The sequence below is a fragment of the Vitis riparia genome, chromosome 19 (genome assembly GCF_004353265.1).
Source record: "Vitis riparia cultivar Riparia Gloire de Montpellier isolate 1030 chromosome 19, EGFV_Vit.rip_1.0, whole genome shotgun sequence".
NCBI classification, from domain to species: Eukaryota; Viridiplantae; Streptophyta; class Magnoliopsida; order Vitales; family Vitaceae; genus Vitis; species Vitis riparia.
The window spans coordinates 20,959,345-20,979,288 of record NC_048449.1 but is presented as its reverse complement, the minus strand read 5'-3'; the positions used below and the strand labels follow the sequence as shown (position 1 = coordinate 20,979,288).

General features: G+C 43.0%; 2 protein-coding genes and 2 pseudogenes across 2 annotated transcripts in view; 2 read left to right on the top strand and 2 right to left on the bottom strand.

Annotated features, from left to right (window-relative positions):
- The window catches only part of LOC117908485, a 35,515-nt gene that overhangs the window by 6,558 nt on the left and 9,013 nt on the right, over positions 1 to 19,944 (top strand). The window lies entirely within an intron of this gene.
- LOC117908318 lies at positions 7,281 to 8,691 on the bottom strand (annotated as a pseudogene).
- On the top strand, positions 8,403 to 12,127 carry LOC117908317 (annotated as a pseudogene).
- LOC117908316 lies at positions 18,214 to 19,854 on the bottom strand. Its single transcript, XM_034821920.1, has 2 exons — positions 19,623 to 19,854; positions 18,214 to 18,566 (listed from the first exon to the last, which is right to left on the bottom strand). The coding sequence occupies exons 1-2, from the start codon at positions 19,852 to 19,854 to the stop codon at positions 18,214 to 18,216; spliced, it is 585 nt and encodes a 194-aa protein (XP_034677811.1).

Below are 19,944 nucleotides of genomic sequence, written 5' to 3'. Positions count from 1 at the left end.
CTGGAGAGGAAGCCCCATTTAGTAGATTGGTCTATTGTTTGCTCAGATAAACAAAAGGGTGGTTTGGGTGTGAGGAATTTGACGTTGTTGAATAGGCCTCTCTTATGTAAGTGGAGTTGGTGTTTTGCGGTGGAGAGAGAAGCTTTGTGGAGGCAAGTTATTTGTGCGAAGTATGGGTAAGATGAGGGTGGATGGAGGTCTTGTATTGTGAGAGGCAGTTTTGGGGTTGGTTTGTGGAAAGCGATTGGGAGAGTTTGGGATGAGATAGGCGACAATATGGTTTATTCTGTGGGGAATGGTAGGAGGGTTAGATTTTGGAAGGACAAGTGGTGTGGAGACGATCCTTTGTGTATTTCTTTTCCCTCTTTATTTGCTATATCCTTGGCTAAGGAGGCTTGGGTGGAGGATGTGTGGTGCCATTTTGGAGAGGGAGTATGGGCTCCTGGGTTCTCTCAGCGGCTTAATGATTGGGAAGTGTTCGATGTGAAGCATTTTTTCTTGAGGTTGCAAGGGAGGAGGGTTTATAGTGATGTGGAAGATCAAGTAGTTTGGACAAAGGCAAAGGACGGAAGATTTTCTGTCAAGTCTCTCTATAAGGCTTTGGAATCGAAAGACTAGGGGATTTTCCTGCAAGAGTTATTTGGTACTCTTTGGAGCCTTCGAGGGTGAGTTTTTTTGCTTGGGAGGCTAGGTGGAAAAAGGTCTTAACCTTGGATCGTATTCAGAGGAGAGGGTTATCTTTGGCTAATAGATGTTATTTGTGCTAGTAAGAGGAAAAGTCTATTGATCACATCATCTTGCATTGTGTGCTGGCAAGAAGTTTATGGAACTTACTTTTTTCCCTTTTTGGGGTTTCGTGGGTGCTCCCTTATTCAATTAAAGAGGCGTTATTGGGGTGGCTTGGGCCTTGTGTGGGAAAGGAGAGGAAGAAAATGTGGTTTTCAGCTCCCTTGTGTCTTTTTTGGATTGTTTGGAAGGAAAGAAATAGTAGGATTTTTGAAAATGAGGAGCATTCGGTTCAAGGGTGTAAATCATTGTTCCTTTGTAATCTTTGGGCATGGACTAAGGGTTTTTTCTTTTTTTTTTTACTCCAGCCCTCTTTCCTTTGTGGTTTTTGTAGATTGGTTAGACTTTGGTTAAGGGGTGGCTTGGGCCTTGTGTGGGAAAGGAGAGGAAGAAAATGTGGTTTTCAGCTCCCTTGTGTCTTATTTGGATTGTTTGGAAGGAAAGAAATAGTAGGGTTTTTGAAAATGAGGAGCATTCGGTTCAAGGGTGTAAATCATTGTTCCTTTGTAATCTTTGGGCATGGACTAAGGGTTTTTTTTTTTTTTACTCCAGCCCTCTTTCCTTTGTGGTTTTTGTAGATTGGTTAGACTTTGGTTAAGGGATTCTTTTTTCTCTTTCTTGTATGTATACAACCTGTATACTTTGGGGTGCATCCTTGATGTGCCTTTTTCTTTTTAATATATTGTTTTTTATTCATAAAAAAAACAAAAGAATTTGGTGAAATACAAATAATTTGCACATAGCATTCTTGCACTTCATACGGAATAAACAATAAATAAAGGGTATGAAGAATTTGATGAAATACAAATAGATAGATAGAATACACTTTTAGGAGTTTAATAGAAAGAATACACATCTTGTGATCAAAGGGATTCATTGTAATTGAGTTAGGAAAGTTCCTAATTTAGATGCTAGGATTTTTTTGTATATATATATATATATGTGAGTCTCTATATAGAAAAGAATTAAGGAAAATGATTTTTTACCTTATATTCCTTTCATCGCTCTTCTACATGGTATCAGAGCTTTAGGCTCGTAAATCTGGGAAGAGAAGATTTTTTTTTTAGGCCTTCATTGTTAAGTTGAAGACTAGAATCGACCTTCATTGTCGATCTTAAATTTCCTCTTGTCTGAATTAAGCCATTGTAGCAAATCGAATTGTGAACATAGCACCAAAGTAGTTATCATCACCAAACCATCGCATCACACCCTCTCCAGATCGCGAAGTCATCGCGAAACAGAAGATCGTGTCATCATCTTCGTCTTTGCCAATGGTAACAACCCTTGTTCTCATGCTCTCTGTCCTTCATCGCCAGGGAGTGTGTCGTAAAAAACAATAGGATCGCGTCCTCTGTCATTCACCATCAAGGAGATCACGCCACCAGCAAGATTGTAAGCTCCAAAGCTCCAACATAACCACCACCAACGAAATTCCACCATCATCAGTGCCCTTGTTCTCACCCTTTGCTAGCGGCTTTGTCTTTGCCTTGCATTTGTCATTGCCCTTAGATCTCATTGTCGTCGCACTAGGATCTTGACATCGCTGTTGGCTTCGCCTCTACCTCACGACAACACCTTTGATTGTCAGCGAGGGCTTCAATACGAGTATTTAAAGTTTGGCTATTGTACTAGTTAAGTGTTTAGGTTTGGTTATTTAAGCCTTAAAGTAAAGAAAGAAAAAAAAAAAAAAATCACAGGCATTAGAAACTACCATTGTCACTGCTCAATCTAAAGGGTGATTACTAGTCACAACACCAGAGAATTGTAGAATATTGAAGCAACATATAGGCTTAGTGGGAAGAATTATTTAAAATGGTTGTAACTTGTTCTTACCTTTCTGAAGGGAAAAGGGAAATTAAGTCGTCTCTTGGGAATGGGACTAAGAAGAGGAGACCCTCAGTTTGATGCTTGGGATGAGTATGACTCAATGATTATGACATGGTTATGGAACTCAATGACGCCTGAAATTAGTGACACTTGGATGCTCTTGACAACCGCTAAAGACATCTGGGATGCAGTTCACAAGACATACTTAGGCACTAGATGCAACACAAGTGTGTGAATTAAAGTCAAGATCGGAGCAGCGAAATAGGGAAACAAGACAACCACAAAGTATTCCAATATGTTGAAAAACCTATGGCAATATGGATGCATTAAGACAAAATGTCCTGAGGATGTAGCTATCTTGAAGAATTATATCGAAGAAGATTGAGTCTATGATTTCTTAGTTGGTCTCAATACTGAGTTTGACCAAGTTAGAGTTCAAATTCCAAGCAAAAAGCTTCCAACTTTGAATGAGACTATCTCTATTATCCAAGTAGAAGAAAGCAGGAGTTCATGCTTGAACCTCAGAATAAGGAAGACTCGACTATGGTTGCTAACAAAGGGAGTGATCAGAAGGCTAGCACTATCGATAACAAAAAGACCAATTGATCAAGAGCTTCAAACTGTGATAATAGGGAGAACTTATGGGGCACTTATTGCCAAGAGCCTAAACATACATGGGAGAATTGTTGAAACTTCATGGTAAGCCAACCACATCTAGCAAAGAGTGGGGTTTAAATGGGGGGTAGTAAAGGGATAATGGGCAAGCAAACTCGTCTTCTATTTAGCCAGTTGAAGAAAAATCCCTAGAACAAAGTGAATTAAATTAGGAGGAGATTGAAAAATTGAGAGATTTGTTTGGAACTCTTGAGAAACCTTTAAGAAATCTTCAAGTACCTACTCACTGGCATTGTCGAGTAAGTTTCTTATTTCCATTGGATTAAAAGCCTTAGATGAAACCTTTGCCAATTCTTGGGTTTTAGATTCGAGTACCATAGATCACATGACTCATTCATCACACTAATTTAACAACTATAACCCTTGTCCAAACAATAGGAAAATAGCCACAGTAGATGGTTCATTAACCATTGTCGTAGGTGTAGTAGATGTCCAAATTAGTCCTACACTCACACTTAGAAATGTGCTTCATGTTCCCAAGTTGTCTACTAATCTTGTCTCTATATGAAAGCTTACACAAGATTTAGGTTGCAATGTGACTTTTTACACTACTCATTGTGTATTTTAGGAGTAGGACTTGGGGAAGATGATTGGACTTGCTAAGGAATGGAACAAGTTATACTACTTTGAGACATCAAGTGAGTCATCCGTATTTTTTCGTTCTGAGCACCACCTTGTCAATAAAGAAAAAATCTAGCTTCATTATCATAGATTTGGACATCCATTATTTAGAACTCTTAAGATTGTGTTTTATTCTTTATTTAGGAAATTAAATATTGAGAGTTTCCATTGTGATGTATGTGAACTTTTCAAATATAAACGTTCAACCTTCCCCACCAATAATAATAAAAGAAGTTCAAAGTCTTTACTTGATAACTTGATAAATTGATGAATAAATATTCACATATATTTCAAGGGTATTTATACAAAGTACACAAGGCTATTTTAGGATAGCCAACTATACAAAATAATTGACAACTATATAGAATAAATCATAACTCACAATTGGTTGTACACAACTGTACATCATAGTTGTATCTACAACTATATACACAGCTGTACATAGTTGTATGAACATCTATATGCAATTGACGTTCCCTCCCAAGTTGGTGCATAGATATCATACATGCCCAACTTGGATAATGATGCATAGAATGGACCACTAGTAACAGTGTGGGTCATCATATTCCCTAACTGATCCGCACTCTTGATATAGGGAACCTTTATCATGCCTTAATGTAGCTATTGTTAAGTTCAATCATGATGTACCGAATTATTTGCAATCTCAATAGTTGTCGTGTTATCACAAAAGAGCACCATAGGTTTCTTGGGACCAAACTCGAGCTCGCTTAAGAGAATTCTTAACTAAGTTCCATAGTTGCATGATGGAGAGCACGGTATTTAGCTTTTGCACTGGACTATGAAACCACATTTTGTTTCTTACTCCTCCAAGTCACCAAATTTCCTCTTACAAATAACACATACCCTGAGGTAGACTTTCTATCCAATCTAGATCAGGCAAAGTTAGAGTTTGTGTAACCCTTAATATTTAGATGTTCGTGTCTGGAGAACATAATACCTTTGCCTGGAGAGGACTTCAGATGGGCTAGGATACGATTTATTGCATTCATGTGTCGGTCACTCGGATTATGCATGAATTGACTTACAACCACTAACTGCATATGACAAGTAAAGTCTAGTGTCGGTCAAATAGATTAATTTCCTCACTAGTCTTTAATATCTTTCTTTGTTTGTTGGAATTTGATCAAGGTAGATGTTCAAACCATGATTTATCTTAATGAGAGTATCTATAGGTTCACAAGTGGAGTTACTAGTTTCATCCAAGACATCTAATGTTTACTTCCATTGTGAAAGGAAAAGTCCTTAACACCTCAATTTCCAAGAAGTATTTTAGAGCACCCAAGTCCTTCATTTCAAATTCCTTGGTCAGATAGCTTCGAGACTTCTCTATTTTTGTAGAGTTGCTACCTATAGCAATCATGTCATTAACGTAAACAATAAGCAAAGTAATGTCATCACCATCTCTCTTATAAAACAGAGTGTGGTCTGCCATTGCTTGTTTAAAACCATACTCTTTCATCGAGTAGCTCAATCTGCCAAACCATGCCCTTGGTGACTGCTTCAATCCATACAAAAGCCTTTTTTAGTTTGCATACCTTGCCTCCTTTTGCTGTAAACCTCAGAGGGGGGTCCATCTACACCTCTTCTATCAGATCCCCATGGAGAAATGCATTGTTTACATCAAATTGTCTCAATGGCTAGCCTAGATTGACCGCAAGAGAGAGTATGACTAGTCATATGATCAATGACCCCTGAAGTGTCAGCTAGGCAGTAGTGAAAATTCTCTGCTTTGGCTTTAATACCAACTTGATAACTTGATAAATTGCTGAATGAATGTTCTCATATATTTCAATGGTATATAGATAGAGTACATAAGGTTATTTTAGGATAACCAACTATACAAAATAATTGACAACTATACAGAATAAACCACAACTCCCAATTAGTTGTACACAACTGTACATAGATGTACGAACAACAATACACAACTGACTAGTTCCTTCTTTATTTAGGAAATTAGATGTTGAGAGTTTCTATTGTGATGTATGTGAACTTGCTAAATACAAGCGTTCAACTTTCCCCACCAATAATAATAAAGAAGTTCAAAACCCTTTCATCTAATTCATAGTGATAGTTAGGGCCCTTCCCCTATTCCTAATATATGTGAGGCTGTTGGAAAACCGAAACTGATACGGAAAGAAATAACTTTGTAAAGTTGTAAATTAGCTATTAGTTGTCAATCTTTGTATTTTTAGGAAAGTAATTGTTAGGAGTAATTCTTGCCCTTTAATCAGTGATTTAGTTTCCTGATTTGAAGGATTTGCATATGCTATAAATTCTATAAAATACTAATCTCAATGAAAGAAAATTATTCCCGTGAAACCCTATTTTTTTAAGTTGGTATCAAAGCTAACAATTTGCTTGCCGAAACCCTCCTTCTTCCTCTCTTTCAATCCCTGTTCTCTCTGAAACCATGTCGGATATTTCAAACGAGTCCACTACTGTTCCTCAACCCTCTCTGAACATACTCAGCATCCTTCATTATTCAAATATGTTATGTTCTTCTCTACTTTGCTTGATGGAGTCGGAAGAAAAGCATGGAAGCATGCTGAGCTGTTCCTCTAACATCATCAGGAAACATAGCTTCAATGCTAATTGAGCGAAAAAAACTGATTCCTTCCTAGAACTCTATATTCGACTTATATCATGACCAAACACAAAAGTTGTTGCCTAGTTGATTGCAACATATAACCGGTTCCTCCAGCTTAAAGCACGCGTGAGATATGTTGATCGCCAAATAATCCAACTTGTAAATCCTGCTAGATATAAACCTTTGCCCTCCTTGCCTTGCCTAATGTCACGGACTTAGTCGTTTTCTAAGCTCGTGCGGCACTTAGACAAGTAAAGGCGCTTGATCTTGCTAAGTCAGCCTGACTCCCAATGCTTAGCTCGCTAGGCTAAGGTGCTCAGGACTCGGAAGCTTAGAAGGCGTAGTAGGCAACTCTTTAAAGAATAGAAGCTTTTATTACTCAAGGAAGCCTTTACAAGTGCTTTGAGAGCTTACTTGCTTGGTTAGGAAGTGATTTGGGTGATGCCTTGGTCAAATGAGACCCTCACCTAGTTATAGGCACCAATGGAACTCTCTAGAACCTTGGAGGGTTCCTTACAAATCAAGAATATTCTAGAACTCCCTACACTAATCTATGTACAACCCTATGTACAAGAATATACAAGAGATCTCTAGAACTCTCTAGAAAGCCTTGGACTCCTCTCATGCCTTCCATCATAGTGTAGAGATGTGTGGACATCTCTAGGTATCTCTAGAACCTTCCACACTCTTCCCACCAATGGCTTAGTGTAGATGGCTCCAGGAGTCTCCAGAAGCTTCCCTCCTTCTATATAAGCCCATGGGGAGGGTCATTTGAAGCATCCTATGACACTAAGGTCCACAAGAGCCTTGTATCTGCCAAGGAATGCCATGCTTCCCAAATGCTTATAAATAAAGGGCTCTCCAAATTCCTTGTCTCTTGCTTTGTTTGCATACCCTCCACCAGCTTTGCCAATCCTGTTCAATTGTTTTGCTATATACTTCCCTTGTCTCTCTGCAACCTGTGCCAGAGCTGGAAGAACTGGTTTGCCGGTACTTTCAAGGAACCCACTGCAGTCACCTATTGCAAAAATGTCCTGTGCAGAAGGAACACGTAGCCACTCATCGATGCCAATCCTTCCACCAGGAGATTTTGGGACCTCTATAGACTTCACAAAAGAAGAGGGACCAACACGTGTAGACCATACCAACAGCCCATATGGAACCTCCGTCCCATTATTTAGAATTATTTTGTCAACTTTAACATCCTTAACAATCCCACGAACAAGACGAACTCCTGACTTAGTCAACTGCCTAGTAGCATAGTGCTGAAGGCGATCATCAAAGGAAGACAATATCTCATTTGCCTCAATCAAAGTAACATGGATGTAATTTTTCACATGGGCATATCTTTGATGAACGTTCCTCATGATAAAATCACTAAGTTCACCACTGAACTCAACTCCTATTGGACCACCTCCCACAACAACACAGTGTAGGAGCCTCTACTTCTCTGCTTCCGAAATTCCAGGCACATCAGACAACATCAAGTTTAGGAGCAGCTTCCTCTTAATTTCTTGAGCATGATGGACTTCACGAAGAAAAAAGGCATATTCTTCCACACCATGAATTCCAAATGTTAAGGGCACTGAACCCGAACCAATAATCAACTCATCATATGAGATCTCAAAGTCCCATGGCTCCAGGACATTTGCTCCATTAGTTAGAGTCTGGCAGTGTACCACATGGTTATCGAGATCAACCCGATTACAATTAGCAAGAAAGAAGTAGGACCCAGTTTCCCTTGAAATCAACGGCTGGATCTGCGCAATGGGTTCAGCCACGAACTGGAACTCAAGAGTCCTAACACAAGTAGAAGCCAAGAGATGAGTGAAGACCATGTGGTTCCTTGGCGACACGCACACCACATCATAGATGTTGGTGTCCAAACCCTTCATGGCCCTGCACCCAGCCCACCCAGACCCCAACACCACCACCCTTGGCTTCTCTTTTGACGAGGTGGGTCCGAGCCCAGAGCTCAGCACATGGCGGGTGGGCTCCGAATTTGGCTGAGAACTGAACTGTAAGATGGAGACGAAGTGGGTGTTTGGAAATGGGGTTATGGCGGTTCTGGATCGGAGTGAAGATTTCAGAGATGATAATTAGACGAGATTTCTAAACCAGGCCATGGTCGTTCACTCGTTCCTAGAGGCTAGAGGTTCCTGCTCATGCATCACCCATGCTGGTGGTGAGATTTGTGGGGATTTTTTACTCGGAGGCAAGTCAGCTTCGCTATCAGCAGTCTTGCAGGTTGAGACGGTTACAGTGAAACCTTAAATTCTAAGCCAAGCTTTCTCTCTTCTTCATAAATCTAGGTTTAAGGCTTGCTCTCTCTCTCGCTCTCTCTCTCTCTTTAGTTTTTTCCTCTCTTCATCAATCTGAGCTTGGGATTTCCACTTTATTAACTCAAATCCAGAGCCCTTCTGTTTTTTCTCTCTTGGGTAAAGGATTATTGCTTCTCAATTTCTCTCAGATGTTGCAAAAATCATCCGTCGGCTACGGTATACTTCCCAACTCCTCCACCACCGTTCCATCGTCTTTAGCCTCCGAACAGTTCACCTTCATCTCACGCGCCACCCAATGGACCCAAACCCTAATGGCCACAAGACGCCCATGGCAGGAGTTCTTGGACTACTTAGCACTTTCCCGTCCCTACAACTACAGCGATGCAATGGCTCGAATCAAGAGAAATGTCAACTACTTCCGCGTGAACTACGCGATGGTAATGCTTTTCAAACTATTTGTGAGCCTTTTGTGGCACCCAACATCCATGATTGTCTTCTTGATAATCTTCTTTGCCTGGTTCTTTTTGTACTTCCAGGACAACCCTATAGTGTTGTTTGACCAAACAATCGATGATCGTGTTGTGTTGGTACTACTGGGATTGATTACAGTTGTGGCATTGGTGCTTACTGATGTGGGTTTGAGCGTTTTAGTTTCTATAATAATTGGGGTTGCGGTGGTTGGGCTACATGCTGCGTTGAGGGGGTATAGAAGACTTGTTTCTGAATGAGGAGGAAGTGGCAGGAGGAGGGTTGCTCTCGGTTGGGGGTGGTCAACAGTTGCAGCCAACCAATTATACTCGGGTTTGTATGGGACGAGGACGTTGTGTTTGCATGAGGGGTGTTTGTGATATCCCACATTGGATAGGGGAGAAAGTTCCCGACGCTATATATGTAGAGAGTCCTCTTAGCTGTGAGGGCCTTTTTGGGTTCAAAGCGGACAATATCTACACGGTTGGGAGCGGGTTGTTACAAATGGTATCAGAAAGATCCCTGACCCCGATGTGGGGGTTTGTTTGGCCCCGTAAGGGGTATTTGTTTGTTTGACCCTGCAATCCCATAGGACGAGGAAGTTGTATCTGTATGGGGGGGGGGGGGTGTTTGTGATGTCCCACATCAGATAGGGGAGAATGTTCCTGATGCTATATATGTAGAGGCTCCTCTTAACCAAGTAGACCCTTTTTAAAGCCGCGAGGGAACAACCCACTCCCAACCGTGTAGATATTGTTCGCTTTAAGCCCAAAGGGACCCTCGTGACTTTAAAACGCGTCTACTTGGTTAAGAGGAGCCTCTACATATATAGCGACCGGAACATTCTCCTATATCCGATGTGGGACATCACAAACACCCCCCCATACAGACACAACGTCCTCGTTGTATCCCATGGGATCGTGGGGCTAAACAGACAAACACCCCTTACGAGGCCAATCAAACCCCCACACCGGGTCGGGGATTGGCTCTGATACCATTTGTAACGACCTGCTCCCAACCGTGTAGATATTGTCCGCTTGGGGCTCAAAGGAGCCCTCACGACTATAAAACGCGTCTACTTGGTTAAGAGGAGCCTCTACATATATAGTGTCAGAAACATTCTCCCCGATTCGATGTGGGATATCACAAACACCCCCTCATAAAGACACAACGTCCTCGTTGTGTCCCATGGGATTGTGGGGTCAAACAGATAAACACCCCTTACGGGGCCAAATAAACCCCCACATCGGGTCGGGGATCGGCTCTGATACCATTTGTAACGACCCGCTCCCAACCGTGTAGATATTGTCCGCTTTGGACCTAAAGGGGTTCTCACAGCTTTAAAACGCGTCTACTTGGTTAAGAGGAGCCTCTACATATATAGCGCTAGGAACTTTTTCCCCTCATGGGATTGCGGGGTCAAACAGACAAACACCTCCTACAAGGCCAAACAAACCCCCACACCGAGGTAGGGGATCAAGTCTAATACCATTTGTAAGACCTCAGACGCTACCAACGCTCCTAAAAGCAATTGCTGTTAGAACAAATGCATATCCTAACATTATAGTGCATTTACCCAAGCGTCCACGACGAACATAAGGGGAATTGATGGACCCGGTCAAGCCTCCGATATGCCAACAATCTCCCCCCAGCGATACCCCTGGGGTTCGAACCCATGACCTCACTAGGATTCTTGAGGGAATATTGGTTAGCCTGCGTATTTCTAAGATAAGGTTTTCATTTTACATCCATGTTCCTTTTTACTTTGATTCCATTTGCAAATATTGATATTCGTTGGGATGATTGGAGTGGCTGTTAAAGACCACATGATGTTGTTGATTTTGTGTTCTTCATAGATTGCTTGTAGTTTTTGGACCCATAACCAGCGCACAACTCGCCTCTGAAGAATTTGGGAAGAATTTTACAAGGGAGGGCACTCAGTCTTGAAGAGGGATCAAGAAAGACTTTCAGTGAGGCAATCAAATCAAGACACTGCATATATAACGCACCACGGAAAAATGATTGGGCCTAACTTCATGGAATGAGAAGTTTTATAGAGGAGAACAAGGCCGGTAATGGGGTGGTTGTTCTCATGGCTCGTCTTACACCCGAAGCCAAGATGCTTGTTGTCACACCCTTGGTTATCTCACTTAATTTTTCACGAGTGTGCGGTGCTAAGGACCCTTCCTTAGCCAACCTTCCCTTCCCAACGTTTAGAAGAACAGAGTAGAATACAGAAATCACAAAGCAACAGGGACACACGAGGTTCCAGGAAAATCTTTTCCCAACTTGTATTAATCACTCTTACAAGACAAAATTGCTTCTTGAACCAGAGTACAATGCACTCACCCAAGGCATACGAGAAGGAACCCTTTCCCCAACTCTCACTCTCTGTTTCAAGTCTGCAGGAGCCCTATTTAAATGACTCATCTGCAGTTACAAATTTGAATTCCCTCAATTCAAATCTTGGAGCCAACTAGGTGGTCATGCAATTGGCCAGAATTGCCCTCAACTGCCCTGCATAACCACCCACCACCCCAGATAGTGGGCTGCACATGCCACCCACTTGCACCAGCCATCATCCTCAGCCAACTGCAGGTCAATGACGGCTTGACTTGGTCACTGGTTGTCTGAGCTAGCTGCCACTTGCTAGCTGCACTGCCTTCTCCTTCAGGTCTTGCTCGCCAAGCTGCTGGTGAGTCCCCCTAACAAGCCGACCCCTCCCCCTCAAGGTGCCTCTTGTGACCGGGTGCCCATCAGCATGTCTTTGATCAAGCCCTCTGAGCCAGGCAGCGTGCACCACCCATCTGACCAAGCGTTTGGTGCATCAGTGCGCCTTCCTCACACTGATGTCTGAGCCCGTGTCATGTCTAGGTGCCCATGGCTTGGGCTTGTTGCTTGCTTCCCAGCAACGAGCCATGGCATTGCGCCCATGGCCAATCCTTCTTGGTGCACAAGGCATTGCGCCCCTGTGCTTGTACGTAGGCATCTCGGTGCAAGTCAGCTACTGGAGCCATCAGACCATGGCATTGTGCCCATGGTTTCATCAGCTGGCTCACCGCACAAGGCTTAGGCGCCCTCGTGCCTGCACGGGGAGGGGGTAGGCCGCACCAGGCCCCGTGCCATTGCGGCCACAGGGTGCACAACACACATGTCGTGGAGCCCATGTGTGCTTGCTCGAGTCGCGTCGTGTGTCTTTGGCACGCCAAGGCCGTGCCATGGTGCCCCCTTGGTGCGGTCAAGGCTTCTCTTAGTGGCTCCCTCCTTTGAGTCACCTACCCCCCCCCCCCCCCCCCCCCCCCTTAAAGAGTAATACGGGCCGTTTTCATAGTTTCTTGAGGAGACATCAATATGTCTGAGGATGCATAATGGAATATAATTTTAATTATAAATTAAAATTCCAAGTCAGCCTTCATCTGCACCACCTAAGTCAGGTGCGCGCCCGATGCCCATCTGGTGCGCACGCGGTGCATGTCTGGCTCGCCCGCAGTGCGCGTCTGGCCTGCTCATGGTGCACATCTGGCTTGCCCGTGTGCACGCGCGGTGCGCGTCTGGCTCGCCCTTGGTGCGTGTCTGGCCCGCTCGCGATGCGCGTCTGGCTCGCCCGTGGTGAGCGCGCGGTGCGCATTTGGCTCGCCCACGGTGCACGCGCGGTGCGCTTCTGGCTCGCCCACGGCGCGCGCGCGGTGCGTGTCTGGCTTGCCCGCGGCCTCCTCACATGGCTCCTAGAGTCTGAACCACCAAACCTTCAGGATTTCCCTGCTTTCATCCTAGGCTTTCATGGGCACAAGGCCTACCCATGAGGCCTATTCCTCCATGGTTAAGTCAAGGGTCTAAGGGGCTGACACTTGTCTTCTTCACTTCATTGACGAGGATCTGGTTCAGCAGCATGCCTTCAGGACATGTGATTCAAGCCTCAGCCTCTTGTAGTCACGCGATTTTTTTGTCATGCAGTCTGGAAAGATCTTCGCCCATGAAGATGATCATTCCTTATGCTGTGAGCGTGGAGATACAGTTGATCCCATCTTAATTCTACTTTCAGCATACACTTCTTTCAAAAGGCTTTCATGGCGGAAAAGGGGAGAACCCGCATAAGAATGGAGAGAGAAAAAGGCTCTCTTAACTCTCCAAGTCTCAACACCACACCACCAGAATTGAGTTTGAAGAAGACACAATCAGACTTCGGTTTAGAAGGGGGTTGTGAGTTCATCAAGAGGGTGACATGAAAGAGCTTGAAGCGGCAGCCATGAGGCCTATTATGATGAAAGGCCATAAAAGGCCATTAACGTTTCTAAAGTATAACAGAGATGGAGATCTACTCTTTTCTTGTGCCAAGGATCACACTCCCACCGTTTGGTTCACCGACAACGGGGAGCGCGTCGGCACCTATCGTGGCCACAACGGTGCCGTTTGGACCTGCAATGTCTTCAAGGATTCGATGCGGTTGATCACTGGAAGTGCAAACCAAACGGGAGGAATGTGATGCTGGGCAAGAAGGGACCTAGAGTTGTTATTGAAGGTTCAGCCTTGGTTACCACTGAGCAAATGGAGCATCTTCTTGCACTGCTGAAATCCAACTCAACATCCGGTGCTCCTAATGCCTCTATGGCACACATAGGTAATGAATTATATGCTCTATCTTATCGTTTTAAATATACTCCATGGATAATCGATTCTGGAGCATCTGACCACATGACCAATTCCTCAAACATGTTTGAATCCTATTCACCGTGTCCTGGAAATAAAAGGGTTACGATAGTTGATGGTAATTTCTCACCTATTGCAGGAAAAGGTCTAATAAAAATCTCTGAGGGAATAGATCTTAAATCTGTTCTCCATGTTCCTAAACTTACTTGTAATCTCTTGTCTGTTAGCAAATTATCTAGAGATTCTAATTGTTGTGTTATCTTCTATGAATCCCATCGTATTTTTTAGGACCGGAGCTTACGGAAGACGATTGGCAGTGCTAGGATGATCAATGGTCTCTATTATTTCGAGAACAATTTACCTAATAATAAAACTGCTCAAGGACTAAGTAGTATTAGATCTCTTTCTGTTCGTGATCAAATAATGGTTTGACATTACAGATTAGGCCATCCTAGTTTCTCTTATTTAAAACATTTATTTCCAGTGTTATTTCAAAAGGTTGATCCTTTATCATTTCAATGTGAAAGTTGTTTATTGGCAAAGAGCCAACGTAAAACTTACATTCCAAAACCCTACTATGCATCAAAACCATTTTATCTTTTTCACAGTGATGTTTGGGGACCTTCAAAAGTAACCACAATTTTAGGAAAAAAATGGTTTGTGACCTTTATAGATGACCATACACGTCTTTGTTAGGTATATTTAATGAGAGAAAAATCTGAAGTCGAAAGGATTTTTAAAGAATTTTACAGAATGATTGAAAACCAATTTCAAACAAAAATCAGTATTTTGAGATCTGATAATGGGACTGAGTACTTTAATAAAGTTTTGGAAACCTTTTTAAACGAGAAAGGAATTTTACATCAATCCTCATGTTCTGATACCCCTGAACAAAATGGAATAGCTGAATGTAAAAATAAACACTTGTTAGAAGTAGCATGGTGTCACAGGATGCTTCAAATGACCCTCCCCATGGGCTTATATAGGAGGAAGGAAGCTTCTGGAAACTCCTGGAGCCATCTACACTAAGCCATTGGTGGGAAGAGTGTGGAAGGTTCTAGAGATGCCTAGAGATGTCTACACATCTCTACACTATGGTGGAAGGCATGAGAGGAGTCCAAGGCTTTCTAGAGAATTTTAGAGATCTCTTGTATATTATTGTACATAGGGTTGTACACAGATTAATGTAGGGAGTTCTAAAATATTCTTGATTTGTAAGGAACCCTCCAAGGTTTCAGAGAGTTCCATTGGTGCCTATAAATAGGTGAGGCCCTCACTTGGCCAAGGCACCACCCAAAACCACCCAAACCACTTCCTAACCAAGCAAGTTAGCTCTTAAAGCACTTGTAAAGGCTTCCTTGAGTAATAAAAGCTTCCATTCTTTAAAGAGTCGCCTACTACGCCTTTCAAGCTTACGAGTCATGAGCACCTTAGCCTAGCGAGCTAAGCATTGGGAGTCAGGCTGACTTAGCAAGATCAAGCGCCTTGACTTGTCTAAGTGCCGCATGAGCTTAGAAAACGACTAAGTCCTTGACAACGGGCTATGATGTTTTACATGAATATTCCAAAATACTTATGGGGGGATGCCATACTAACTGCTTCATATCTAATCAACAGGATGTCTACAAAAATTTTGCAATATACCACTCCTTTGGAGTGCTTGAAAAAGGTATTTCCAGAATCTCGAATTAATTCTGAATTACCCTTGAAAATATTTGGTTGCACTGCATATGTACACATTCCAAAAAAGTCAAGATCTAAGTTAGACTCAAGAGTAGAAAAATGTGTTGTTGTAGGATATACTCCTAATAAAAAGGGTTACAAATGTTTTAATCCCCTTACAAAACGTTTTTACACAACTATGGATGTTTCCTTTATGGAAAATGTCCCATATTTTACCAAAAATTTACTTCAGGGGGAGAAATTAATGGAACCAAATTTTTGGGAAATTGTTAACCCTTTGCCTAATGTAATTCTTGATATCTCTCTTGAAAAAGAAAATAAGGAAACTAAGTCTATTGAATCCGAATTTGAAATTGGTTTGTCAGAAGAAGAAATATTACGAATGAAAAAAAATAGAAACAATCTTGAGCCTGTGGTTTATTCAAGGAAAAAAGTCCTTGGAAGAAGTAAAGACCAACCGATCATCCCAGCACATAGTCAACCGAAAGCCCTGGGCAATGGCTCTCTAAATGCTTTAGGTAACCCTCATTCTGTTCTTATTCCTATACATGCTTCTTCTTTTTCTGTTACTGATCTAAGTTTACCATCACACTTTGATCCAAGTCCAGAAATATCTGCACCCGAACTTGGTTTAGGATTAGCCCCAGTTGTTCTTGCACAAGACCTTGACCTTGATCTCCCTATTGCTCTTAGAAAGGGAACCCGAGCCTGCACTAAACATCCCATTGCCAAATATATCTCCTACAGTAACCTTTCTGACAACTATAGAGTATTCACTACAAATATTTCAAAACTTGTGGTACCTAGAAATATTCAGGAAACACTAGATGAACCGAGTTGGAAATTGGTAGTGTTCGAGGAAATCAATGCCTTAAAAAAGAATGACACTTGGGAGGTTGTAGATTTACCAAAGGAAAAAAAAGTTGTAGGGTGCAGATGGGTGTTTACAATAAAGAGTAAAGCAGATAGAAGTGTTGAGAGATACAAAGACAGACTTGTGGCAAAGGGTTTTACTCAAACCTATGGGATAGACTACCAAGAGACTTTCGCCCTCGTAGCTAAAATAAACTCGATTAGAGTTTTGTTGTCCCTTGCAGTAAATTCCAATTGGCCTTTACACCAATTGGATGCTAAAAATGCCTTTCTTAATGGAAACCTAGAGGAAGAAGTGTTCATGAGTCCTTCACTAGGTTTTGAAGAAAGTTTTGGAGTTGGGAAGTGTGCAAATTGAAGAAGTCCTTATACGGACTTAAGCAGTCCCCTAGAGCTTGGTTTGAGCGCTTTGGCAAACTAATATAGCATTATGGATATACTCAAAGTCAAGCTAATCACACGATGTTCTACAAACATTCAAATGAAGGTAAAGTAGCCATCTTAATTGTGTATGTTGACGATATTGTGTTAACTGGGGATGATTGTAATGAACTAGAAAAGTTGAAGGGGAAACTTGCTGAGGAATTTGAGATTAAGGACCTAGGGGCATTAAAATACTTTCTTGGGATGGAGTTTGCTAGGTCTAAGAAGGTATATTTGTAAATAAGTGGAAGTATGTTCTTGATCTTCTTGATGAGACAGGTATGTTAGGATGTAAGCCTGCTGAAACACCTATAGAGCCGAATGTAAAACTGCAGCCTACAAAAGCCAAGAATGTGAAGGACCGGGATCGTTATTAGAGACTTATTGGGAGATTGATTTATCTATCCCATACACGCCCTGACATTGCATTCTCAATAAGTATGGTTAGTTAGTTTATGCATGCGCCTGGATCAGAGCATTTTGAAGCTGTTACAAAATTCTAAGGTATCTAAAAGGGACACCAGGTAGAGGCCTTTTGTTTAAGTCACGAGGACACCTACAAATTGAAGCCTGCACCGATGCAGGTTGGGTTGGAAGCATAGTGGATCGAAGGTCCACCTCTGGGTACTGTTCATTTGTAGGTGACAACTTGGTTACATGGCGAAGTAAAAAACAGAACGTGGTTGCTAGAAGTAGTGCTAAGGCTGAGTTTAGAGTTGTATGTCACGGACTTAGTCTTTTCCTAAGCTCGTGCGGCACTTAGACAAGTCAAGACACTTGATCTTTGCTAAGTCAGCCTGACTCCCAATGCTTAGCTTACTAGGTTAAGATGCTTATGACTTGGAAGCTTAGAAGGTGTAGTAGGCAACTCTTTAAAGAAAGGAAGCTTTTATTACTCAAGGAAGTTTTTACAAGTACTTTGAGAGCTTACTTGCTTGGTTAGGAAGTGATTTTGGGTGGTGCCTTGGCCAAATGAGGCCCTCACCTATTTATAGGCACCAATGGAACTCTCTAGAACCTTGGAGGGTTCCTTACAAATCAAGAATATTTTAGAATTCCCTACACTAATCTATGTACAACCTTATGTACAAGAATATACAAGAGATCTCTAGAATTCTCAGAAAGCTTTGGACTCCTCTCATGCCTTCCACCATAGTGTAGAGATGTGTGGACATCTCTAGGCATCTCTAGAACCTTCCACACTCTTCCCACCAATGGCTTAGTGTAGATGTCTCCAGGAGTCTCCAGAAGCTTTCTTCCTCCTATATAAGCCCATGGGGAGGGTCATTTGAAGCATCCTGTGACACTCTCCCCCACCTATGCTGTCGATGTCCTCGTCGTTGCCTCTTTCTGAAACCTCTCGATGTGTTTCCAAAATCTTCTCAAGGAATCCACATGTTCCCAACTTGCTTGCCCCTTAGGTAGTCCTTTCCATCGGACTAGATACTCTATCATAGGAGGGACCCCTTGTCTCCTAGTGACTCGTTCAGCCAGGATATTCTTCACCTCCTTTTCCTGTGAGGCTTCAGATGGAAGCAGACCCATGCGCTTTCGATTCTTAGAGTGTTGCTTCCTCTTACCCATCGAGTTCACCTTTCCCTTGGTGACCTTTTCCATGTGTGTGTGGGCTACCTGAGCTCGCTTCCCTTTTGCGCCCTTTACTTGCACCCCTAATAGTAAGGAGGTCTTAGGTGTACTAGGCTTTGGGTTGAATTGGAGGGCACCTAGTAGCTGCATCGAGCCCATATGTGCTTTGTCCTCCTGCTCCCTCTTCTCGATCATTGCACTGAGCGCCTTCCTCTTTGGACAATCCCGTGTCCAATGTGGACCGTCACATAGGAAGCATTTGATTTTAGGCGTAAACTCCTTCCTTTCCGCCTTACCCCTTCCTTCCCGGACATTAGGCGTCTTGCCTGATCCCATTCTAGGAGCATAATGGTCCCTTGAAGCCTCGTCTCCCCCACCCGTGGTGTGGCTATCCTCCAAAGACTCAACCTTGGAGAGGTCTCCCCTCTAGTAATCCGTTAAAGACTCTGCTACTGCCATAGCAGTGGCTAAGTCTTGAACACCTCGGCGTCTTAATTCCTTCTCGGCCCACCCTTGCAAGTTATCCATGAAGTTGAATAGCAACTCCTCCTCAGTCATGTTAGGAATCTCAAGCATGAGCGAAGAGAATTCCTTAACATAGTCTCGTATCGAGCTTGTGTGCTTGAGACGCCTCATGTTTTTCCTAGCTAGGTAAGCCATGTCCTCGGGGTAGAACTGCCTCTTGATCTCCCTCTTGAAGTCCTCCCACGTCTCTATGGTGCAAATGCCTTTTTCCATATCGGTGAACCTCCGATGCCACCATAGAGTAGCTGTGTCAGTAAGGTAGAGGGTTGCAGTTCTTACCTTAGCCGCCTCATCCGTCAATGCGATAGCCTCGAAGTATCGCTCCATATGCCATAAGAAGTTATCTAACTCCTTGGCATCCCTCTTGCCACTAAACCCTTGTGGCTTCGGCACCTCCACCCTGGATGCCCCTTGTGTGGCCATGACTTGTGCCGACACAACAGCCTTATAGATGGCCAACTCTTGCCTAACTTCCTGGTCTCGGGACTCCATTCGAGTGGCCAAGGCTTCTATCCTTGACTCCATGCTAGCGAACATGCTCATGACCTTGTTTTGGAAGGACATGAACTCCTCATGCGACACCGGTTGAACTTGTGAGCTGAGCATCCCCTCACGAAGGTCCTGGATTTGCTCCCTTAGATCCTCTAAGCCCTTCTCCATGCCTTGCTCAATCAAGTCCACCCCTTCCCGTGTGTCTGCCATGGCTAGCTCCACCTTGGCTAGCCTTGCCTCTATGTTGGCCATGGTGTCACGAGATTTATCCTTCTTGCCCCTGTCCCGTGCAGTAGGCTCGATCTCCCTCCCTTGGGTTTGCTCACTAGTCTCATCCATGTTAGAGCTCGACATGCTTCCTTTACTATGCCCGCTTCGTAGCCGTGCTCTGATACCACTTGTCACAGACTTAGTCTTTTCGTAAGCTCGTGCGGCACTTAGACA